The sequence below is a fragment of the Podarcis cretensis genome, assembly GCF_951804945.1.
Source record: "Podarcis cretensis genome assembly, chromosome: 8".
Lineage (NCBI taxonomy): Eukaryota > Metazoa > Chordata > Lepidosauria > Squamata > Lacertidae > Podarcis > Podarcis cretensis.
Window position 1 is genome coordinate 39,774,175 of NC_137177.1, and position 25,779 is coordinate 39,799,953.

Genomic DNA, 25,779 nt, shown 5'->3' on the forward strand with positions numbered 1-25,779 from the left:
TGCGCAGCAGTTGTGGCAAACCAAGTGCTTCTGGTTCACTTCAGCGACACTTGTCTTTTTAGAATTTGTAGCAAAGTTTAGATCAGGTTCTTTTTGATTGCACTTCAAAATAATATATCCTGGTTTCATTTTCTTTCCTGCAGAATCCATTGTCGCAGGTATCTTCTGTTACCTACACCCAGCGTACAGGAGCACCCTAGCAGGATTGTGAGAGTCTTTCCCTCTGGAAAGGCAAGGTAAGAGCAGTAACAAGCGGTCTTGTTTGGTGACTTTTCAAATCCCTGTCCTCAAACACATTCAGAATCTCCTCCACCAGGATCTCTTAGCAGAACCACCAGCCCTGCCTTTGCCAAGTTGATGGATGTTGCAGCCTAAATCACACCAAGGGCCTTAGATAGGGAAGGTGGTACAGTGGTACCTTGGGTTACATATGCTTCAGGTTACATACACTTCAGGTTACAGACTCCCCTAACCCAGAAATAGTACCTCAGGTTAAGAACTTTGCTTCAGGATGAGAACAGAAATCGTGCTCCAGCGGCGCGGCAGCAGCAGGAGGCCCCATTAGCTAAAGTGGTGCTTCAGGATATAAACAGTTTCAGGTTAAGAACGGACCTCTGGAACGAATTAAGTACTTAACCCGAGGAACCACTGTATTAGAGTCATGAGGAGCTGATACTATCTGCCCCACTGTGACAAATTTGTTTTTGCAAGGCTACCCCCCTGCCCTGGCCACCAGTTGTTTGATCTTACTTGGCAGCATCTGGTGCCCAACCTTCTATGCCTCACATTCTGCCCAGCATTGAGAGCTGCTGCCTGGACTTGCCTGCTGAATGCGTGTCTCTCTTTCTTTCCAGCATTGACAGACGGCATGATGAGTCGTCTGTGGTAACCCAACCCACCTTCTTCTTAAATGATGTTATTGTTCACAATTATCTTAATTATATGGTAGTTTACTCTAATAACCTTTTTGCTTTAAGCCCTGCCTCGGCGATCTGAGGTTTCTTGGCTGTACGGAAAAAAATGTGCGTCCCCAAGGAAGCAGTAAAGCACATGGTTCTAGAAGCTTCTATTAAGAATAAGATGGCTGGATCTCTTATTTATTGTGTGGCGCATTCCATCAAACTCCTACTCTTGAGACCTGGGAGGTTTTGCCACCATCTTCTTTCTCACTATCCCTTTCTCATTCTTTAGCTGCCTGTTTCTTCTGTTCTTCTCTTCTGCAAGTTTCTGAGGTATTGGGGTTCTGAGCCGCATAGGGCTTTAGAAGGGAATACCAGTGCTTTGAATTGGATTTATGTGTTTAGACCATCCTCCCTGATCAACAGTCTGACCACAGAGTTCTTGCTGTGTCTGATGCTGTTTGTCGTCTTCAAAGGCAGCCCCACATTGAAGGCTCCAGGTGGCTGAACAAAACTCCCCAAGCACAACCCTCTGAAAAGAACAATCAAAGTGGGACTGGAACCATTGCGAGCAGTGCCACCCACCCCAAACATCCACTCCAGTAGAATACGATGTTTAATGGTACCAAATGCTGCTGAGATATCATGGAGAAATAGCGGGACATGTTCCCCCTGCCCTCCTCCTGACAGAGGTCAGCATACCTATTTACATACAAAGACCACAGGGGCCATCTTAGAGCACTCCTTCCATCTCTCTTCCAAAGAAAAGACAGCCTTGCATCTGCCTCCTATGTTGTCTGGCTGCATCATATTAAAATCAAATAAATCCCCCCCCCCTCCTAAATGATTGATTATGCATATACATATTTATGAAGGCGCTGTGGGTTAAACCACAGAGCCTAGGACTTGCCAATCAGAAGGTCAGCGGTTCAAATCCCCGTGACGGGGTGAGCTCCCGTTGCTCGGTCCCTGCTCCTGCCAACCTAGCAGTTTGAAAGCACATCAAAGTGCAAGTAGATAAATAGGGACCGCTCCGGCGGGAAGGTAAACGGCGTTTCCGTGTGCTGCTCTGGTTCGCCAGAAGCGGCTTAGTCATGCTGGCCACATGACCTGGAAGTTGTCTGCAGACAAATGCCAGCGCCCTCGGCCAATAAAGCGAGATGAGCGCCGTATCCCCAGAGTCATCCACGACTGGACCTAATGGCCAGGGGTCCCTTTACCTTTTTAAATGATACTCATATTTTAAAAAATAGAAGCAAGTGGTAGCTTCAGCTATTACTTTGTCTCTGAAAATAATTTCAGGTGCCTTGTTGGTTCCAAATAATAAACGCTGTTTTGTACAACATATTGTTGCGAGTTTGGGGTTGGGGGTTAGGCTGTATGCCTGAGTCCCTTCTAATTCCTGGATCCAGCAAGGGTTAAAATCATTGGATTCCATTGTTAGCTGGCCAGCTGTCTGATGAAGCTGAATGTTGGAAGATTCAGGAGAGATAAAAGAAAGTCCTTCCTCATGCAGGGCATAGCTAAACTACAGAACTCTCTCCCACAGTAGGCAGCCATGGCTACCAACTTTGAATGGCTTTAAAAGAGGATTAGACAAATTTGTGGAGGCTATATAGATGATGAGGAGCCATGATTGCTATGCTCTGCCTGCACAGCTGGAGGCAGTAATGCTTCTGAATATCAGTTTCTAAAAACCACAGGAAGGACAAATGCTCCTTGCACTCATGTACTTGCAAGCTTCTTGTGGGCATCTGGTCAGCTGCTGTGAGAAGAGAACGCTGGCCTAGATGGGCCACTGGTCTTATGTTCTCATGTTTCTTGATAGCTTGCTTTGCCCCAACGAAAGGCAGCCCAGCAGTTTGCCTCGCGGTCGCCTCTTCCTATGCTTGTGGCATCCATCAGTCTCCCAGTCCTTTTCCTCACTGTCTCTGGGTGACCCCTACTGGAATGATCAGTTAACTCCCATGCAGCAGATACATCCTGCAGCTCTATCTCCCTTCTGCACTTAGCTCCTTTCCCCCTTGGAATGCTCCTCCTTGTGGCAGGCGGAGGCCTTGTGTAGCTATTAAGCAAGTCTATCCTGTAGGCCAGGGGTAGGCAACCTAAGGCCCGTGGGCCGGATGCGACCCAATCACCTTCTCAGTCTGGCCCGCGGACGGTCCGGGAATCAGCGTGTTTTTACATGAATAGAATGTGTGAAATGCTTCTCTGAGTTATTTGTGGGGCCTGCCTGGTATTTTTACATGAGTAGAATATGTGCTTTTATTTAAAATGCACCTATGGGTTATTTGTAGGGTGGGGCATAGGAATTCGTTCATTTTTATTTTATTTTTCAAAATATAGTCCGGTCCCCCACAAGGTCTGAGGGAGAGTGGACCAGCCCACAGCTGAAAAAGGTTGCTGACCCCTGCTGTAGGCTGTATTGTTCTTAGCCCACTGAGATGACTGCAGAACACTGGCCACATACAGTGGCTGGCCCAAGATGTTGGGCTCAGGGCTGGCCCAAGATGTTTTGCTGCCTGAGGTGAACCACCCAGACATGGAACAATGGGAGAATAAGGATTTGCACTGGAGAGGTGGGGGAAGGAAATCAAAGCAACGTCACCTGACGGTTGAAGTGGGACTCAGAAGGAAACAGGCCTGCTCTGAATCAAACCAGGTAGATGCAGAACCCAGGGGACCCGAAGGAAAGCCCCCATTTCCTCCCTGGGGGTGGAAGACCAGCAGCACCTTCTGTTCGTCGAGAGGCTTCTGTAGAGGTAGCATGGGGAGGGGGGATAGCCAAGGAGGCAGCCAATCTGGCCTTCAAGGAGTGTGCAGCAGCCATCATACTCGCAGCAGCAGCAGCCAATGCATTCCTTGGAGACCGGATCTTCTGCCCCATGGATCTGCCACCTCAGGCAATTGTATCACCTAGCCTCATGGATAAGCCAGTCCTGCAGTCACCCATGCCACCAAGGGCAGGGTGAAAGCCTTCATGTGGCTTTCACCCAGTGTTACAGATTCTGTGGGACTATAGTTTTCTTCTCAGCAGAAAGGGGGGATGGCTGGCCAACTAGGGATGTTAAAGAACCTTCTCTGTAACGAACCAAAAACTGTACAACTATAGATGCATGCCCACTGTCGTCTCATTTGCTTCTTTGTTTATTGCCTTCCCTTCCCTTCACCCTAAGGTCTCAGGTGGGGGGTTTACAGTATTAAAACACCATATTCAAAATGGTTTAAAACACCTTACAACCATAAAAATAAGATGGGTTCTAAAAACAAGTGTCAAAAGCCAGGGTAAAGAGGTTCGTACCAGAAGCTGTATAATGAAGGTGCTGGGTGCACCTCTGTGGGGAGGGGGCTCCACAGCCTAGGGGCCGCCACAGAGAAAGTAGCCAATTACCCAAATTCTATGCCCCAGAATTGCTTGCAAAGTCCCAGAGCATGCCTGTGTGCTAGCCAAGTTATTATCCAAGTAGTTTTTGTTTAATAATTAAAAATAATGATGATTCAATTTATTTGTAGTACAAAACATTAGTGGTACCTCGGGTTAAGAACTTAATTCGTTCTGGAGGTCTGTTCTTAACCTGAAACTGTTCTTAACCTGAAGCACCACTTTAGCTAATGGGGCCTCCCGCTGCTGCCGCGCTGCCGGAGCACGATTTCTGTTCTTATCCTGAAGCAAAGTTCTTAATCCGAAGTAATATTTCTGGGTTAGCAGAGTCTGTAACCTGAAGCGTATGTAACCCGAGGTACCACTGTAGTTCACATTCTTCAGGGAAATTTCAACAATCCTACGATGCTCCGATTTGATATACAGGTAAGGGAAGACTAATAACTAAAGACTACAGCAGCCCAGCCCTCCAGATGTTTTAAACTACAACTCCCATCAGCCCAAGCAAGCATGGCCACATTGGCTGAAGCTGATGGAAGTTGTAGTCCAAAACAGCTACCGGGTGCTAAGTTGGGAAAGATTGCCTTGGTTTTAGGGTATTACTACTTTACATATAAGCCAATTCAGTGGAAATGTCTAAATTTGAGAGCAGGGCATAATGTATAAGAATGAAGTGAAATGTAATTGCCTGATTATACCTTTTCCATATATATATACCAGAACTGACATTAATTTGAGACTAAAAACTCCTACTTCCCCATGGCCCTCTGTATTCAGTGATGGCCACTAACTTTTAAATGGCTTTAAAAGGGGACAGGATAAATTCACTGACAAATGGCTTTCCATGGCTACTAGCAAAGATGGCTATATTTTGCCTCCATGGTCAAATGCAGTAATGCTGGAACCAGTTGCTGGAAACCACGAGAAGGGGAGGGCACTTGTACCTGAATCCTGCTTGCTAGTTTCCCACAGCCACCTCTTGGCCAGTGTGAGGCCAGGGTGCTAGACCAGATAGGCCAGGGGTGGCCAACTCCCAAGAGTCTGCGATCTACTCACAGAATTAAAAACTGGCAGTGATCTACCCTCTTTTTGGGGGTTCAGGTCAAAGTTGCTGAGCTTTTTTTTAAACAAGGAAGGCCACTGGTCTGATCCAGCAAAGCATTTCTTATCTGTAACTCAGAATTAGCTTTTCCTCCATAATATCCATCATTGTTTCACTGATAGCAAAATCAAATGAGCGAACACATATTATCATAAGTTAGCAGCATATACTCCTATAGTACGGTAAACGATGCTGTTTTAGGACTATCGGGAATATATGTCAGGAGGTACAAAACAAGCCGCTGAATCAGGCTCAGTCATGGCAAGCCAACAACTGTCAGCTGCTCCCTTTGATCTGGTCCGATCTTTCTTCAGTTTGCTGAAATCTTTCTAATCATTTGTCTTTGATCCCTTTGTAGAATTCTTCAAAGGGCTTCCAAATTAACTAATACATAAGCAACCCTTACACACACAGAAATTGCATCTAGCCTTTGCACATACTTTTATTTTCACAGTGCCAGTGGGCAGCTATAATGCTTATCTTAGATGAAAATTTGGAGCAGGGAGACTTTAATGGTGCAGATGCAGCACAGCTGGGATAGCGAGAAAGATTTTTCTGACCTATTATTGTGCACACGTTATGTGACTGAAAGGTGCCAAAGAGGAATGTTTTAATTTCATTTGGGGAGGGTATTGAGGACCACCAAGGCTGTTAAACTTAAACTGACCACTTTTAAAGTACTAGGTCATGAGCATAAATCATCCTTCATAGAAAGGGAACATCAATATTGCTTAGGAAGGAGAAAATGTGGTTTTGAGTGGAAGGGCTGGTTCAATTTTTCCCTTTGTTCCTTAGCAGTCACTTCAAGCAATATCCTTTTATTTGCTTACCATTCTAGTCCTGATTTAGGGTACAACCCTATACACCCTTACCTGGGAGTAAGTTGCACTGAACACAATGGACCTTACTTCTGAACAGCACTACAGCTCCAGCAAGCATGAGTGGTCAGATATTGGGAGTTTTAGTTCAGCAACATATGGAGGGCTAGGTGCTCTTTTCCCTACAAAGTTGATGCCACCAATCAATTTTTGTTGATAATTTTAATTGCTATATTAAATGGTCCTGCACTGAGATTTTGGTTTTAATGTTTTGTGTTGGTTTCTTGGGCTTTGAACCAAATACCTCTACGTTTTTCTTTCATGCATCTGAAGTGGGGCTCTAGTCCACAAAAGCATATGCCATAAAGAGTATTTGAAATTTTAAACCTATTGTTGTATAGGTTGGAAGGACTCTTAATTTAACAGCCTCCAGGTGGATCTTTGTTCAAGCTTCGCCACACTGAATGCCTGCAAAACCACTTGTCTGACTGAACCAAGTGTTTAAATGAGCTTTGTACATCTGTTTGTATTGAGCAGTAAAACTGCCTCACCATCCTTGAGCTGCGGTGTTTGTACAACGCACCCCTTAATCTCCAGCTCTCTTCTCTGCAATTAATTCATGATAGGGGAATGGAGCATGTCAAATGGAGAAAGAGCTTTTCGAGTAGCTATTCTGGAAGAAAAGCAACTTAGATGTGGCTCAAGTCATTTTGAGAGGCTACAAAAGGGAAGTAGGGGCCCAGAAGCCAGCTTTCTCCAACCTGGTACCCTTGAGATGATTTGAACTACAGCTCCCATCATTCATAGCTGTTAGTCATGCTACCTGGGGCTGATGGGAGATTTAGTCCAACACATCTGGAGGCCACCAGGTTGCAGAGAAGACTATCTTACCTGCTTTTGCCCCCTCAGCACTTCTGTTGCCTTCAGAAAAGAATTACAAGACCATGTGAGTCAATACACACACAAAAAGGGAGATGTAAATGGCTGGCTCCCCATGAGGTTCAGGCCCCTGTGAGAACAGGATGCTGGACAAGATGGGCCTCCTTTGGTCTGATCCAGCTGCTGCAGGGCTATTCTCATGTTCTTAATGGCACCACTTTGATAAAATGCCAGAATGGGCCTGAGGGATTCTCCCCCAAGTCCTGCTGCAGAATGAGGGGACATCAAGCAGGACCATGCAGCTTTAAACAGTTGTAGTTTGTTAAGGGTGCTGAGAGCAGTTAGGAGACCCCTCTTCGAGTTACAATTAGCAGAGGGTAGTGTGGAGCGCTCCCGCGGGACGCAGGTGGCGCTGTGGGTTAAAGCCTCAGCGCCTAGGGCTTGCCGATCGAAAGGTCGGCGGTTCGAATCCCTGCGGCGGGGTGCGCTCCCGCTGCTCGGTCCCAGCGCCTGCCAACCTAGCAGTTCGAAAGCACCTCCGGGTGCAAGTAGATAAATAGGGACCGCTTACCAGCGGGAAGGTAAACGGCGTTTCCGTGTGCGGCTCTGGCTCGCCAGAGCAGCGATGTCACGCTGGCCACGTGACCCGGAAGTGTCTCCGGACAGCGCTGGCCCCTGGCCTCTTAAGTGAGATGGGCGCACAACCCCAGAGTCTGTCAAGACTGGCCCGTACGGGCAAGGGTACCTTTACCTTCACCTTTTTAGTGTGGAGCTGGAAGAGCTTCAGAAAATGGGAACCCAAACAACCAGGGGACCAGAGCAACTGCCCAGTGAAGAACAATCATGACACATGGGGTTTAATTAAGAGAAAAGAGGCATGGCAGGTATGTAAGGCAAGGAAAAAGTGGATAGGTAAGTTTTCTCCCCCTCTCATGACAGGAGAACTCATAGGCCTCCAAGGAAGCCAGATGCTGGAAGATTCAGAACAGCACATAGTGTGCTCCCACAAATCTGCTTGGCTTTAAAAAGAGGATTAGACAATTTCACGAAGGTTAAAGACTACTGATGGCTGTGTGTATGAGAACCTTCATATATGTATCATGTATATATTCAGCTCAGGATGAAACCAAAAGGTTAACTATATCATGGGAAAGAGCCAACAAAACCATTAAGTGCTTAGACACCACATTCACACCTCAAAATAAAAGGAGAAAAACACAAAGCAGCCATGTTTAGTTAACTGTGGTATAATCTTGTACAAGTTGGGGTAGGGTGTCTCACAATGGCACCAGCTTCACAAGATACAGTGCAGGCAAAGGGGTTTTTTTGCTGCTGCCTGTTGTGCAGCTTCCATCTAGGCAATACAGAGTGGAGCTGGAGCGGGAAGTGAGTGGGTGGGGGAACAGTACCCAACAGTTACAATTCAGCTGCCATGAACAGCAACTAAACAGCATTTTCCAGGTGTCACAAGATTAAAAAAGGTTTTGTTTGCAACAACGCTCAAAAAAGCAACAAGGCTAACCGTTAACAGCTAACAAGTGAAGAGAGGCCAGAACTGGTGAAAAAAGTGCTATTCCGGTTAAGAGTGGTTAACGAAGCACAGACTACAACATCGATCTGGGTGTTTGGCGGTTGGATTGTCGTCGGCACGCAGCCCTCCTGCCCTCGGATCAGGCCCGGTGTGTCTTGATGAAGTTGATCAGCCCGTTGGTGGAGGAATCGTGAGATGTCACCGGCGCATCGGATTCCAGTTCTGGCTCAATTTTCTTGGCCAGCTGCTTTCCAAGCTCAACGCTGGTTTTACATACAAAGGGAAGGAAAAGGATGGATTTAGGCTAGAGGCCAAAGGCCTGGCTTAGACACTGGTTATAACCTGGTTTTCCTCCAAGAAGCTTAGGGCAGCATGGGTGCAAATCAGCAAGGCCTGCAACCACACAATCGGTGGTAGGCAGTGCAACCTGAGGTGCACAGGGCAGGCTTTGTGGCTGAGCACAGGATTGATCCGAGGTCTTCCCAGTCCAAATACATGCTAGCTAGCTGTTGAGACACACTGACGGGAACAGTTTTACTGGCTGAGAAGAAGCAATCCAGAATGTGTATTTTCATGGTTACTAATCTTGATGGATATTGCTCTGCCTTCAGTTTGGAGGCAGTAATGTTCCTGAATACCAGTTGCTGGAAACCACAGGAGGGGAAGAGGGTTTCTTGGGCTCAAATTCTGCTTGCACATTTCCCACAGGTGCCTGGGTGGCCACTGTGAGAACAGGATGTTAGACTTCATGAACCCCCTTTGGCCTGATCCAGCAAGGCTCTTCTTAATAAAGGTGGGATTATTAATAAAGGGAAATAATACATTCCCTTCAGTATATGTTTCCAACTATGTATGTTTAATGGGATGCGGGTGGCGCTGTGGGTTAAACCACAGAGCCTAGGACTTGCTGATCAGAAGGTCAGCGGTTCAAATCCCTGTGACGGGGTGAGCTCCCGTTGCTCGGTCCCTGCTCCTGCCAACCTAGCAGTTCAAAAGTACCTCAAAGTGCAAGTAGATAAGTAGGTACCGCTCCAGTGGGAAGGTAAACGGCATTTCCATGCGCTGCTCTGGTTCGCCAGAAGTGGCTTAGTCATGCTGGCCACATGTCCCGGAAACTGTATGCCGGCTCCCTCGGCAATAAAGCGAGTTGAGTGCCGCAACCCCAGAGTCGGCCACGACTGGACATAATGGTCAGGGGTCCCTTTACCTTTACCTATGTATGTTTAACTTTCGCTTTTGTGGGTGTTTTTATTTATAAAAGCATAACCAAAAAGAGCAGGAGGCTTTTCAGTAAGTGCAGCTTGGTTGTCTGAAGGGGAAACTTCTCACACAATTGATGGCAGTGAAGATCAGTCCAACCTGTCAAGAACATACCTGCTGATCCTTTAGTAAAGTTGCTACAGCAATAGGCCAAGGTGCAAATAGCTTACTCTTCCACTATGAAACAAGTTTGGCCTAGACTGATCTTGGCTCCTTTCAAGTTAAGTGGGAGTCCAACCCCTAGGAAAGCAGAGACTCATTTTGCAAGGAAAGCCCCTCCCCCCATATACATGAAAGTGACTTACCCCCACTGGTCATAGCTGTTGATATCCCATACAACTCCTTGAACAAAGATCTTATGTTCATACATCGCTGTAACAGATTAAAGAAGACAGGCAGGATGAATAGTAAATCTTATAGAAGACAAAGCAACCTATGAATACAAATACTCAAGAGTAAGACGTTTACCAATTAAGGCTCCAAGGATGAATGGGTTAAGCTTAGTAAACACAATGGAATTGGTTGGGCGGTTTCCTTCAAAGACCTATAAAGGAAACACAAGAGATAAGCATTTATTATTACACTCTACTCTTCAGACACCTGTCAATAATGCATCTTATTGTTTCACAGCCAAATCATCAGTGAAAAACCGTAAGAGCTACAGGGTGTGTCACTTCTTCAAATCTCCCCTTAAACAAGCTTGTGTCTGAACATTTGGGTCCTTCCGGCTCATAAAAGCAAAAGCTCAAGCACCCATACTCATCCCTTGTTTGGTGCCTGGCTGTCACCAACAGGCTTAGATTTGTAGTGTCCTTGGAGCAGGGACCTGCCTTCCCTGTAAGACTCTAAAGACAATAAATATTTTGATACCACTTCAAAACAGATGACTGTTCAGGCCATAGTGTCAAACTAGTCTTTGCCTGTAGGTGGCTCAGTATCATCAGAACACTAGAACAGCCAGCAGGATCAGACCAATGCCCCACTTAGTCCAGCATCCTATTCTCAGAGTGGCCAACCAGATGCCTGTCGAAAACCAGCAAGCAAGAAGAGTGTTCTCCCCTGCTATGGTTTCCAGCAACTGGTATTCAGAAACATTACTGCCCCTGACAGCTAATAGCCACTGACTGCCTTTTCTATTAATTTGTCCAAAACTGTTTTTTAAAGCCATCTAAAGCTGCTGGCCACCACTGCCTTCTGTGGGAGCAAGTTCCACAATTTAACTCTGAGCTGTGTGAAGAAGTCCTTTCTTTAGGGAAGTTTTTAATCTTTGATGTTTTATCGTGTTTTTAATATTCTGTTGGGAGCTGCCCAGAGTGGTTGGGGAAACCCAGCCAGATGGGCGGAGTATAAATAAATTATTATTATTTCTTTACTGTCCTGAATCTTCCAACATTCTGCTTCATTGGATGGGCATGAGTTCTGGTGTTATTGAAGGACAGGACTTTTCTCTACCCACTTTCTCCACAGTAGCCATAATTTAATCAACTTCTATCATGTCACCTCTTGCTCACCTTTCCTCTAAGAAGCCCCTAACACAGCAACCTTTCCTTACAGGGGAGTCACCCTGGTTAGCCTTCAGTTTATCCATCCAATTGCAAAACCATGGTGCAATGCCTGTGACCCACCCAGGTGCTTGAAACGGTGCTGCAACTGAGGTACCTTGTGTGGAAGAATCTTCTCCAGGGCATCCCCGCTCAGCCCAGAAGCCTGCAGCTCTTTACGAGCTTCGTCTGCGCTCTTCCCTTTCATTAAGGCCTCAGTCTGGGCAAGGAAATTGGCCAGAAGGATCTAGCAGGAAAGGAGAGAGAGAGAGAGGCCTGTGTCATTTTCTGTGGTGACCAGGATTAGGACAGAGAGGTGGTTTGCCCTTTCGTATTTTAGATACCCTGCTGCTGATTTTCTCCATCCTTTTTTAAAAAAAAATGTTTAAAAAACACATAATAAAATAGATTTGCATATCACAACTGTTCATATTAATATTTTTATTTCTATTGCCAAGGATTGGAATACCACGTGGACAAAATTTCCCTACAAAGCAATTCCAGCTTCATTTAAGGAAATTGCACTGAAAGCATTCCAGAAATGGCATCTTACTCCTCTATGCTTGGCGAATATATAAATCTAATTCATACCCCATGGTGTTGGAGGGCTGCAAAATTAAGGGGCACTTCTCACACATGTGGTAGGAATGCAATGAAGTTGCCACATTTTGGGATTCCAGCTTTACAGAGATCCACAAAATTATCGGCCAACACCTAAAAAAAGGCAAGTGAGCTAGCCCTGTTGAATTTATTTCAACTTAAATGCTCGTTTTAAGCTATTAATTGAATATTTACTGGTAGTGCCCATGTTTGCAATTGCCAGATTTTGGAAGGTGCCAATTTCAGTTACTATTAAAATATAAATGGTTAGGGCAGGATTGCAAATACTATGATTGAAGGAAGTGAAATCCAAAAAGGAACAATGAGGATAAGTGCCTTTTTAACCATGATTATTCACCCAACTCCACCCCACCCCCACTTCCCCAAAACCAATAATTGATAGCACACCCTATAATTAGTAAGCTGGCTGACACATCTAGTGTGCTAAAAAAATGTATCTCTGGCTGGAGGCCTGTTGCCAAGTCCCTCTGCTAGCCACTGCCTCCCTTTAAAGCAAGGAAGATGGAACCTATTCACTTCTGATAGCACATGCTGGAATCTCAGAACCCAGAGACTGGGCTTCATTTCTTACAATGCTCATCAAAGCAAGAAGCTGAGCCAAGCCAGCTATGCTACACAAGGTAAAATATATCCACATATGTATGTATACATATTATAGAATTATGCCAAATAGCAATTTTGTTCAATGTACTTGTTTTATACACAGCTATACTTCAAAACCTTGTGCTGGCAGGAGCTGAAGTCCAGGTTGGGCTCAACAGACATGCAAACTGATTCAGTACAGCAGAACCGTGACTTACCACCGCCCCTACTCGCAAACAATCCAACTCGTGACCGCGGCAAACACAGAAGTAAATACTAGGTTTGCCGTGATTTGTGCACGCGCAGAAGCAGCTGCCGCTGTCTGCATATGCGCAGAAGCGGCTGTCCGCAGATGTGCAGAACGACACAGCCACCAAATGCGCACGCGCAGAATGCCGCTTCTCCCAGCGACCCAGATCGACTCACGAAAGGACCTCCAGAACGGATTCCGTACATGAGTAGAGGTTCCACTGTATAAGGGAGTGTCTTGAGTTTGTATGAAAGCATCTCCAAATAAGAATCTCTTGCAAGGATCTGCTTTCTCTGTGGTATGCAAGTTTTCCCACATGCAAGAAACTGCTTTGAAAACAAGCTATTGGTTGTTGGCCATTCACCTTGTGATGCAGCCCTTTCCTGATAGGATTCTGCGTCTGGACTGGGATGAGGAAGTCACACGGGATCATACGAGTTCCTACCAAAAAATAATAAGAAAAAATATATTATGAGAGTCTCACTTGATGCAGTTAAGTTACTTTACAGAGATAATTAAGAAAACTTGTTCTATAAGGCTAACCATAGGAAACGAATTCTAATTTGCTGCTTTAGTTTTAAGTGACCTGGCATCTCTGCTGCTGCAACACACTGACAGTGGCTTATGCAGATGCTTACTTCACATCAAACTGGAGCACTATTACAGAGGTCAGATTAATAAGTGCCTGAGATACATCAACTTGCTCTCTGCTACACCAAAGGACAGAACGTGAACCAATGTGGTATACTAGTGGAGGTTACAAGGTCTGGTTTGGACCTGGGAGACCAGGGTTCAGATCCCCAAATCAGCTGTGAAGCTCACTGCATCACCTTGAGCCAGTCAACCCCCTCTCAGGCTACCCTACCTCACAAGGTTGTTGTGAGGGTAATACGGGTGGCGGGGGGGGGGGGACTGTGCATGATGCCTTGAGCTTCTTGAATGAAGTGTGGGATATAAGCAATAAAAACCAGATGAATTTTAAATATGTGTAATTTGCAGATTTCAAATGAACACGAGAAGATGATCTTTGCTGGGAGTCCTACATGACCTGCTCCCTGCTTTAACTGGTCTATTACCATCTGGCCACAGGGTGGGTGGGTGGCTGACTGGCTCCCACTACAGAAGCTGGTGCTCAGATTTTTGTTGGGGGTCAAGATTTAATTGTGTATTTTTATTGTTAGACCTTATTATGACTCATGTGGGGATTGTTTAATTGTATACTTACTGAGATGTTTTCATTTACTGATCATGACTACATAATCTACTATATATATCTATATTTGTGTGTGTGTGTGTGTGTGTGTACACATCTTTTGATGTTGTAAGCCACCTTGAGCTGGGTTTAACTATGGAAAGCAGGCATGGAAATCAACAACACTGAAGTTGTTGTTTAACAGTGGCATAGGTTGTCTGGATATGTGGGTTGCTCTTATTAGGTTATTAGGTGCAGCCTGGTCAGGCACCTGCCTGGTCGTCCTATATTGCCTTTTCTGGACGAGACACCGCCTCTAAAGCTCCTTCCAGCTCTGGGATAACTGGCTCTACTAAAATGCTCAGAATATGGGATCCACTTTTCAACATACCTTGATGGATCAGCTGATAGAAAGCGTGCTGCCCATTGGTTCCAGGCTCACCCCACACAATTGGACCAGTATTGTAATTCACACGAGTGCCCTTCTTGGTGATGTATTTCCCATTGGATTCCATGTCTCCCTAAGTGACAGCAGAAGTTCAGACTTAATACATAAAACATCACCAATTCAATTTATTAGTCACCTTAGAAGTCTCCAAGCTACTTGCAGAGGTGTAACAAAAATAATAATCAGGAAATAAAACTCATTTCAATAAAAGACATACAGTAAAACAGCAGCAATGGAACCATATATAGACATACATAGTACTAGAATCAGCCAGAACAGAGGAGACACACACAGCTAATTGTGCACCACCAGGAGGGTTGGACAGAGGCCTACACTCTGTGCAGCACTGGCAGCCTGTGACCCAGCAAGCCACAACTCTTATTGGTGGAACAACCCACAAACTGTAATTAACGTGGATGCTTCCCTGCACCCAACGTGCCCAATGTACATTCAAGGATCCTCATTCCACTCTTAAGATTGCAAGTCTGGATTCAGAGAGCCGACCAACCGATAAGGAGCACAAGGGAATGACTCCAAGGACAACGACTCCTTACCTGCTGGAAGTATGCTGCAAAGCGGTGCATGTACTGGTCGTAGGGCAGAAGCGCATGGGTCTCAGTCCCAAAGCAGTTGATATACCAGACCCCCAGCATTGCCAGCAACACAGGCACGTTCTTCTCCAGCGGAGTGGTGCGGAAGTGATTGTCCTGTTATGCAAATAAATGGATATAAAACACACCCATGTCATCAAAACCAAACCTACAGCACACAAGGGCCATCCTGGACCCAACTTCATACACACTCATGAAACTCCAGCTTCTTTAGAGCAATGCAGAGCTGGCTTCTAGCAGTAGAAAGCAGAAGTTTTTACTTTGTGAAAGCCAACAGTGCACTGGGCAGAGGGGGGGATAATACTAGAACCTCTGAACATACTGGAAAGTAAGAACCCATTCAGCCAGTGGTGCTTCAACCAGTTCCTGTAAATGTGAATGGGAGTTGCATGGATTTTCACTGTGTATGACCAATGCTTGTGATCTACCAAGCCAGAGAGATGACTGATTAAGAATTTTTTGGGGGGATGTTTCTTGCTTGCCCTACATAACCCCAGCTAACAACCAGGTTAAAACCGTAAGAAGAGCCCTTCTGATCAGGCCGATGACCCATCTAGTCCAGCATCCTGTTCTCATAGTGGCCATTCTGAGGCCTTAATGGAAAGCTCTCTTGAAGGACCTGAGTTCAAGAGCAGAACACTCCCCCTCCTGAGGTTCCCAGCGACTGGTGTTCAGAAGTATTACTGCTTCCAGTGCAAAGCATATCAGAATTGGCTAGTAGCTACTGATAGCCCTCTCCTCCATGACTTTGTCTAATCCTAGTTTAAAGTCACCAAATAGGTGGAGACACAGACACAATCATCTGTGAAGAATAAACAAATACTCACCATCCAATGGGCTCCAGCAAGCAGCTTCTCGAAGTTATCATAACCTAAATAGATATTTTTTTTAAAAAGCAAACACCAGTATTATTAAGTGGAAACGCCTGTTTGCAAACCACAGAACTGCAAAATTCTATTCCTCAGTTTCATTTGCTTGCTGGGTTTGTCAAACTCAAAAGCAGTTTGTGGTTTGGATTTTGATTATCCGAACCCAACATGCCTGTACAATTTTACTCTACTGAGTCAACACAGCATTCAATTTGGAAAGAAGTGAAGAAGGCTGCTCCCTGCCCTCATTTTCATTAGATATCTATTCTAGTTTTGAGAACCAGAAACAGCTATCCTCAAAGTTATGAGCCACTCAATTTTTTAAATAATAATAAAAATAGTTAGCTTTCTAAAAGGTACTTGATCTTTTTTTTTTAAGCCCCCAAAACCAAAGGTATCAGCCCAGCATAGTAGCAGTAGAAGATATCAATGCCAAGAACTCTGGGTACGTACCAATATGTAGAGCAATGGAGAGGCCAATGGCAGACCACAATGAATAACGGCCACCAACCCACTGCAAACAGAAAAGAGGGTAGGGTGAGAGGAAAGTAATTTGAGAAGACCAAGGTATTCTAGGCACAAACCACCAGGGACTCCTCTGCAAAGCACTCCAGCACAGAACCCCCAATTCACTTCAACTGGGTGCTCTCCAGATATGTTGAACTACAACTCTCCTTTAGCTCCACAGCCAGCGTCGCTGATGGGGGAGTTTCTAGCCCAAAATGTCAACATCTCTATATCACTTGGGAGTGGGGAGTTTACAGGAAAAGTCAGTCAAGTATTTTTAAATATATATATACTGCTTGATGTAATATATTATGTTTTATAAAATGAAACATTAGTTATTGATAGAAAACAGATATTAAAAATATGCAAAAGATGCAAAAAGTAGCAAAATAAAAATAAAACATGCAAGTTCTGAATGTCTGCATAGGTTTGCCTCAACAAAGTTGTTTTAACAGGCACCAAAAACTGTAGTGATGGCACCTGCCTCAAATCAAGAGGCAAGGAGTTCCAAAGTGCCTGTTATTGTTTGTCACCAGTGGCAATTACAACATAAATCACAAAACAAATGTTTAAAGCAAAATACTGTGGGTTGTAGCTACTCAGAGCAGATCACTGAAATTAATGCACCCACGTTAGTCATGCAAACAAATTTCAATAGGTCTACTATGAGTAGAGTGAGCACTAGCTATAACCTGGAACTTTTGGATTCTTAGGACTTAGAAAAGAGGGATAAGAGGAAGTTTGACCCACCAAACTAGGGAAAAATGAGGCGCCAGATGAAAGGGAGTGAGTGGGCATTCCCAGCGCCAGGTCTTTCAAGATATGCATTTGGGGCAGAGCTTTGCCACATGAGCTTGGGCACCTTGAGGAGGAATCTGGCACATGGGAAGTGGGAAAGGGACACCTTTCTATGGCAGGAGGATGAGGTAAGGAAAAGGTGCAGCCAAATCCTTGGACGGTCATGAACTTTTGGATTCTTCACTGCCAGGCAGTTTATGATAAGCTCAAAGATCGAAGTTCAGCCCCTGCACCACTTTCAAGATCTCAAGCAAGGCTGACATTTGACCTTTTTACTGACCTAGATTATATACAGTAGGCTCCCATCAGGCAAAATGTCACAGCTTATAATAACTCATGAAGACCAGAAGTTGGGAGCAGCAAACTATCTCCTATTACCAGCAGCTGTCTAGACTGAAATGTTTTCAGAGGCCTTCTAGCCTGACCTTTGACAAGTTCCTTAGCAAAAGAGCCAAAGAGGCCAGACTTTCTACAGTGTATTCATGGTGGTGACCCCTAAAATCTGCCCTTCATCAAAGCTCCCCCGCACTGCAAATATTAGCAAAAGGGGGGGGGGGGGTCAGCACATCGCTGCTGCTGCAGAACGGACTTTAATTCTATCCCAAACTGAGAAGGGAGGTTCACACCTGGAAGGCATATACAGTTCCTAGGAATTATCAGGTCCTGAGGCAGTGATGCTTACCAACCTGTATGGCTTTAAAGATTGGGCAAAATCATGGAAGCTTTCCTTCCCCCACTTGGTTAACACAAGAAAAAGAAGAGTTTGGATTTGATATCCCGCTTTATCACTACCCGAAGGAGTCTCAAAGCGGCTAACATTCTCCTTTCCCTTCCTCCCCCACAACAAACACTCTGTGAGATGAGTGGGGCTGAGAGACTTCAAAGAAGTGTGACTGGCCCAAGGTCACCCAGCAGCTGCATGTGGAGGAGCGGAGACGCGAACCCGGTTCCCCAGATTACGAGACTACCGCTCTTAACCACTACACCACACTGGCTCTGGATGTTTAGGAGAAGACTCTGATCCATTGGTGTGTATCTGTCTGTGTACATGTTAACGTATGTTTGAGCGTTAACAGTTTGTTGTTTTAGTAAACAAAAAACTAAGAATGTAAGAAGAGCTGTCTGGGTCAGGCTGACAGCCCATTTAGTCCAGCTTCCTATTCTCACAGTGGTCAACTGGACGTCTCTTCTGGGAAGCCCACAAGCAGGAGCCAAGCACAAGACCTCCCCCCCCCCCTGTGTTGCTTCCAGCAACTGGTATTCAGAAGCATTGCTGCCTCACAACAGGTTCCTGGGTGCAGAAGTAGGCTGCATGCAATGATTCCCTGTGTATCCGGAGGAAAACGTGTATGTGGGGAGCCTGAATTCTAGAAGAGTGAGAAGCACTGTCCTATTGTCCAATGATAGACTTGCATAGCATGTTTTACTTACGTCCCAAAACTCGAACATGTTCTGAGTGTCAATTCCAAAGTCTTTAACTTTAGGCTAAAAAAGGGGGAAGGGGGGGGGGAGAGAGAGAGCAACAGTTAGAGATCAGATTGGTGCTAGGCAGAGAAGCCTGCAAAAGTTACTAGGGCTGTGGCTCAATGGTGGAGCAGCTGCTTTGCATACAGAAGGCCCCAGGTTCAACCCTCAATGGCATCTCCAGTTAGGGTTGGGAAAATACATATTCAAAACACATTCAGTGGCTGAGAAGCCGCAGTAGGAATGTTTATCAAAGCAGAGCTTTCTTGGGAAACCCTCAGCAACACTATTTACATCTATAGGGACAGAGCAACCAATATATTATTGTGACTGTATTTCTTAAAGAGAGAAGGAAGAATAAGGCCACATTCACACTATACACTAAAAGCATTATACCACTTTAAACAGCCAATGACATCCCCCAAAGAATTCTGGGAGCTGTAGTTTGTTAAGGGTGCTGCTGAGAGTTGTTAGGACACCACACTCGCTTCAGCAAGGAGGGCCATTTTGGCAAGTTAAGAACCAGCACAGGTAGCATCAATTCACTAAGTGCAGTATGTGGAATATTTCAAGATATTCCAATACTATTGCTTTCTATTTCCATTATGTATTTTCAGCTGTGGGCCAAACAAGAAGTGTCATAGGAGATTTAGGAATGGCAATGGAGGGGAGGGGTTAACCCTTTCCTTCCAGCCATGCAATTTCCTCAAATATGCTACAAATTTGGTAGGGGAAGACCTAAAGTCATCAAAATGTTCCCACATCTTCAAGGCAACAGCTGTTTTGTAAAGCAACAAAAGCAGCAGGAGACTTAGCATCACTGATCTCCTGAAACATTACGTTGATCCCAACACTGCTATTAAATTGTTCTAGAAGGGCAAAAAACTGCAGAAACTTATAAACTGAAATACTCACCCCATTGGTAGACAAGGCAGCAAAGTGCTTGGCCACAGCCGCAGGCTTGAAAGAAAAGGAAGGAAGGAAGATTGTTGGGTAACGAAACAATCAAGATATTCTGAACTGCCACGACAGCCCTGGAAATCATAACTAAAGTTCAGAGACCACCACTGCTGCTCCCCCTCCCCAAGGCTAAATATCCTATCAGGGTTTTTTTTTCATGGAATCTTTATTCAGCAAAAGCATACATCGTTTTAAAAACTCCAACAAAATTTAACTCATCATAAAGCCAGCAGTCTAAAAAAAAGGGAAGTCCTTCATTCCTAAAATCACCACCACAATAAACGTTACTGAAACCACCAGGTGAAAGAAGATGTTAAAACCTAACATACTAAAAACTGTTGCTACCACAAAAATTGGTTTTCTGCCTGTGTGTTTGTTTTTACAGAGTGTCACATGAATCAATGATATCCTGTACCCTACAAAAAGATTCCTGCTATGCTTTACACAACAGTCCTTGTCCAAAGGGATGCCAGACAGGCTGCCAAGTGTTACCAAGAGCTGGAATAACGAACTGAGTTTGCACTTCAGAGCATTCCCAACACCAAAGGTGCAGCCAGGTGGGAAATCAGGTAGGAGGTGGGCAAACTGCCTTTCGGGAGAGAGAGCATGTCAGTCATTACTGAGCTTCTTATCAAGGAACATCAATAAGCTGAGGAAAGTCAACGTTTCTGAGAACACAACATGAAAGCCACTCACTCAATTAATATTCAATTAAGATAAACATCCTGCGATAAACATCAACTCAGGTATGTATTCCCTTGGGACAGCATTTGCTGACTGTTCTCCAGAGTAGCTAAGCTTGCTTTAAATATTATTACTAGCTGACCAACTGAGTAGAGTTGAGCTCCGGTTTATACATAGCAGGGGTACCCAACATGGTAAGGTAAAGGTAAAGGTACCCCTGCCCGTACGGGCCAGTCTTGACAGACTCTGGGGTTGTGCGCCCATCTCACTTAAGAGGCCAGGGGCCAGCGCTGTCCGGAGACACTTCCGGGTCACGTGGCCAGCGTGACATCGCTGCTCTGGCGAGCCAGAGCCGCACACGGAAACGCCGTTTACCTTCCCGCTGGTAAGCGGTCCCTATTTATCTACTTGCACCCGGAGGTGCTTTCGAACTGCTAGGTTGGCAGGCGCTGGGACCAAGCAGCGGGAGCGCACCCCGCCGCAGGGATTCGAACCGCCGACCTTTCGATCGGCAAGTCCTAGGCGCTGAGGCTTTATCCCACAGCGCCATCTGCGTCCCTGCAGGTACCCAACATGGTACCCCCTCCCCAAGTCTCTGGACAACAACTCGCATCACTCCTGACCTATGGGGGCTGGAGGAGGTGGGTTGTACTCCAGCAAACCTGGAGGGAACTGTTCCTGCTGCAGAAATGAATTCACCTGTGGAATGAGCACAACCAACTTCCTTCTCAAGACTTTACAGCTCACCACCATGCAGTGATGGCATAAGCACACAGGGGTACTTTTTACCAGCTGCAGCTCATACACCGGTTACAAAAGCACAGCATTGGATCAAACCAACCTGGCATTTAACAGCAACACCACCAGACTTGTTGGGCACAGAGGCAGAGCATAAAGCAATGCCAAGGATCCCCTCCTGGGCATTAAACGGCGTATCAATTAAACAGTGGTATATTAATATTCTATCATTCTAGAAAGCAAGTTTAGGGGTTGAAGATAGTTACATTTGTTTTAAAAAGCACGAAAGGGTTTGGTGTGTTTTGTATGCTTATATTGGGAGGAGTATAAATAAAAATATTATAGTGCACCTACTGTAGTGTACCCACTGCTTGCACACTGAGCTTGCCTCGCTTTCAGTCCCCCAGAAGTGCTGGATCCAGCCCTGAACTTTCTGCCTTACTTGCCATGATGATTATTTCCAACCCAGATTACAGCCCTCCAGATTCCACCCTACTGGAACTGGGGTTTTTTTTGGGGGGGGGGTGTCCTGGTTTCTTCCTAGCGATTTCATCATTTTTAGAATTGGAAGGTGGTGGAGAGGCATTTTGCAAGAGCAACATGTGCCAGTATGAAAAGGCTGTTTAACTGCTCCATAGGTAAAGGTAAAGGTACCCCTGCCCGTACGGGCCAGTCTTGACAGACTCTGGGGTTGTGCGCCCATCTCACTTAAGAGGCCAGGGGCCAGCGCTGTCCGGAGACACTTCTGGGTCACGTGGCCAGCGTGACATCACTGCTCTGGCGAGCCAGAGCCGCACACGGAAACGCCGTTTACCTTCCCGCTGGTAAGCGGTCCCTATTTATCTACTTGCACCCGGAGGTGCTTTCGAACTGCTAGGTTGGCAGGCGCTGGGACCGAGCAGCGGGAGCGCACCCCGCCGCAGGGATTCGAACCGCCGACCTTTCGATCGGCAAGCCCTAGGCGCTGAGGCTTTAACCCACAGCGCCACCTGCGTCCCATAACTGCTCCATACCATGCAGCAATTAACAACCTCTCAACCCCAGCTTCATCTGCAGTTCAGTGTCTGCAGTGTGTCTTTTTTAGACTCCATTAAACAGGCAACTCTGCCCCTCCCATCAGGATAAAGATAGTTATAGCAAAGAAGCAGCACATCCTTTTAGAAGTTGCTGGAGAACGCAGGGCTCCACTTCAGGGAACCTATTCATAGTTCAGGCATCTGCCTTTGAAAAGGCCAAGTCCTGTCTCAAGTAAAACCTGGTTTCAGGCTGCAAAGGAGTTGCCAAATATCAAAGGGGCACTCGCTAGCTTGCCTTTACTCTCATGTTTCCTTGCAGCCCAACTGGCTCCAAAACTTTCCTAGGGAGGAGTCTGCTAAGACACCTCAGGCCTGCGCAGATGGAACACAGGCTCTCCCTGCAACAACATTTGCAGGGCTGGAGTCTGCCTGAGGGGCATGTGCTCCCTTCTCATGACACAGGAAACTGCCTGCCCTCCATTCCTTCCCCACATTCAGTCATGTCCACCAACAGTCACCTGGCTCCCTCATAAACCAGACTATGAGGCAATGGTTTGAGATGCATTTGCAAACCACGGCTGTAGAGGTAACTGTGGTTAGTATTGGTGCAGAGGATCATAGCTAAATGCCAACTAGGAAGGAAGGATGGGCAAACACATTCTGAAGACTGGCTCCCAGTTTGCAGCTTCAGCTGGAACTTTTATAGAGGATTCCAGCTACAGTTCTGTGACCACCTGGGCAAAAGCATGTAGCAGTTCCTAGAAGGAATTAAGACAGCAGAAACGGCACCCAACACTCTTGCACCAAAAATGTTTTAGAGATGGAGAAGGCTTGCAAACCACAAGTAAAAATTTGCTTCCATGGGACAAGGCAGGAAATGTTTACTGAAGCTGACTCCAGTCTCTTTCTTGGCTCCCTTTATATCTACATTAGTCATTTGCCACTTTACAGATTCATTTATTTACACAACTGAGCACATAACCAAGGAACTTTCACTTACATCTTTAGCAGCATTTAGGAACCACTCTTTGGCTGTTTCAGCATTGGTAATAGTTTCTTGGGTGGTAAAAGTCTGTGCACCAAGAGAAGAGGGGGAAAACAGTTAAAGACTTAGACAAGCCACTTAGGCAACTTTTAAGGAACAGAAAGCACAATGAGGAAACTACAGGCAAAGTCCAAGATGCTCCTATCTGCACACCTAGAGCCTTGGCTCACATTTTAGCAGTTTCTAGTTCTTACATACTTTATAAAATATAATTATTTGTATTATCTTTACCTACATTATTATTATTATTTCTAGATCTATATTTTGAAAAGTTTTTGTTGGCTATTTGCAGTATGGTAGCGCTACAGAGAGCTTGCTGGGGAGACCATGCATTAAAAAGAAAGGGACTCAAAAATAACTTAAGCAAGGTTTTAATTACAAAAAAAACCAAAAACTCCTTATACACTAAATACATTAACAACAAACCAGACCCAACCACCAACCTAACCCCCAAGGTAATGGTAGAGCTAGGTGCTGCTCCTTATATACTATATGCAAATGCTGACACACCTTAATCAATGCAACTTGGCAGCACCTGCTATGTTTCACAGCTGTAAAGCTGGGTCTCGTTATCTTGCTCTGGCCCTTGCTCTGGCCCCTTAAAGACATACACATTAGGTGGAACAATGATGAACCTTTACATTTAAAGAAACCATTCAACAGTTTTTTGTCTGCCCATCCACATTCAGATAAAGATATCATAACCAAATCTAGCATGACAATTCCTGTGATTGAGAAGTGGGTTTTCATCTTACGTTTGGATCCAATTGGGTGCCATTTTGAAACAAGATGGCGGACAGAACCTTTAAAAACTCCACCGATTTTTTCATTTCTTTGAATTCCCAAGCAATGCCAGCAACATAGCTTGCTAGTACCAACACAAACCATCTTGTGCGCTTCTTTGCCTTTTTTACTTAATGTTCTCAAGAAGTTGAATTCCATCACATCTGCACTTTCCCCTCAAAATCGCAGCACACACAATCCTAATGACTACCTTTTGAGAATTTAAAAGTCATTTAGAACTCTCACACACTTTGGGTAATAGCCATCAGGACAACGACCTGTGCAAACCCCATTCATTACAATGAGGGCATGCACTGGAGAACATTCAGATTGATGGGGCCCTTCTTATGATTGCTAATTTTAAACTTGCAGGAAGATTTGAAATCACTCAAGCCAATAATTGCTCTGACTGATCTGCTGTGGATCTAAACATGGGGCCCTTTGTTCCCCTTGATTTTCCAGACAGTCCCAATTTGCTCATCAGCAAAAAAATATTTCCCTCTTTATGAAACACGTTGACATGGCCAGTCATGCAGTTCCGTCAATATCACCCTGCTCTATTGGAGTTTATTCAACCATTAAAATGTAGCTTTAAGGACCAACATCACGTCCTCCTCCTCTCCCATCCATCTCCAAAAAATTCTTTCATTATATAACAAAAGACTAGTTTATAAAGCAAGCTTTTTTTAAAAAAAATGCTATTCATCCCTTTCCAAACCTAACCAATTGTCTAAAGGCATCCAGGCAAATGAGAGCCATGAGATGCTGGTCTTCTCAACAGCATTCAGGCAGGAAACCTAGATTTATTTCTTTTTCAATAAGTCTTATACCACATTTTTACCCAAAAGCCGATTTCAGGGTAGTGTGCATAAATACTTAAAACCCACAATACAATATTAAATGCATCAACAAAACCATTGCATAAACATACAACAAAAATCTGAGGAACTGGGGAGTTCCAATTCACAAAACAAAGTCTATAGGTTGAAGTTCTCTTCCCACTTAAGCTTCCTATACTCTTGCCTGCCTTTTCCTGCATTACAGGGGGTTGGACTAGATGACCCTTTGAGTCCCTTCCAACTCTATGGTTTCTCAGATAAAATACTGAGGAACCCTAGCAAAGTACAGCTTGCATAAAAAGCCAAGTGTCTGAAAAATCAGTGCATCATCTATCATGTTTTCCTCCTAGTTCAGCTAAGCCCAAAGCCAGCAGGCTTAACTAAAGCTACTGGCTAACAAATACTTCAATAAACCAAGGGCAAGCTTCTCCCCTGCCTAGGTTGGCATGAGCAAAGGCAATGTGCTGCAGCCTTCCCAACCTGGTGCCCACAATTTGACAACAATTACCATCAACCCCAGGCCATATGATGCTAGGGCAGACTGGGGTAAGCCTGGTCTAGAGGTCACCTTTCCATATTTAATCCTCTACTTAGCATGAGCTGCTGATGGATTAAAGGACTTGGGACGTACCTTGGATGCAATGATGAAGAGTGTAGTCTCAGGGTTCAGCTCAGCCAGAGTTTTGGCCATGTGGGTACCGTCGATGTTGGAGACAAACCAAACACGAGGACCGCCCTTGGAATATGGCTTGAGGGCTTCTGTCACCATGAGGGGGCCCTAAAGAGAAAAGGCTGTCAGAGCAGCTAAACATTTAGACCAAATGCTTCCTTTGCAAGGAGAACTCACACAGCAGAACAGCTCACCAAATCTGATCCGCCAATGCCAACGTTGACCACATCAGTGATGGCTTTTCCCGTGTAGCCTTTCCAGTCACCGCTGCGAACTTTCTGCAAGTACAA

The 25,779-nt window shown here is 45.2% G+C and overlaps 1 protein-coding gene across 1 annotated transcript in view; it reads right to left on the reverse strand.

Moving 5' to 3' along the window:
• Positions 1-8,311: 8,311 nt before the first annotated feature.
• Positions 8,312-25,779, reverse strand: part of GPI (glucose-6-phosphate isomerase) — a 31,890-nt gene continuing 14,422 nt past the window's right edge. The window contains exons 5-18 of the mRNA XM_079988421.1: positions 25,684-25,767; positions 25,451-25,597; positions 23,153-23,224; positions 19,670-19,714; positions 18,722-18,775; positions 16,439-16,499; positions 15,944-15,987; positions 15,060-15,212; positions 14,449-14,578; positions 13,230-13,306; positions 11,531-11,659; positions 10,340-10,415; positions 10,177-10,243; positions 8,312-8,874 (exon numbers count right to left, since the gene is read on the reverse strand). Coding sequence (XP_079844547.1) covers positions 8,751-8,874; positions 10,177-10,243; positions 10,340-10,415; positions 11,531-11,659; positions 13,230-13,306; positions 14,449-14,578; positions 15,060-15,212; positions 15,944-15,987; positions 16,439-16,499; positions 18,722-18,775; positions 19,670-19,714; positions 23,153-23,224; positions 25,451-25,597; positions 25,684-25,767 — 1,263 coding nt within the window. The 3' untranslated portion in view covers positions 8,312-8,750. The remainder of the gene's footprint in view (positions 8,875-10,176; positions 10,244-10,339; positions 10,416-11,530; positions 11,660-13,229; positions 13,307-14,448; positions 14,579-15,059; positions 15,213-15,943; positions 15,988-16,438; positions 16,500-18,721; positions 18,776-19,669; positions 19,715-23,152; positions 23,225-25,450; positions 25,598-25,683; positions 25,768-25,779) is intronic.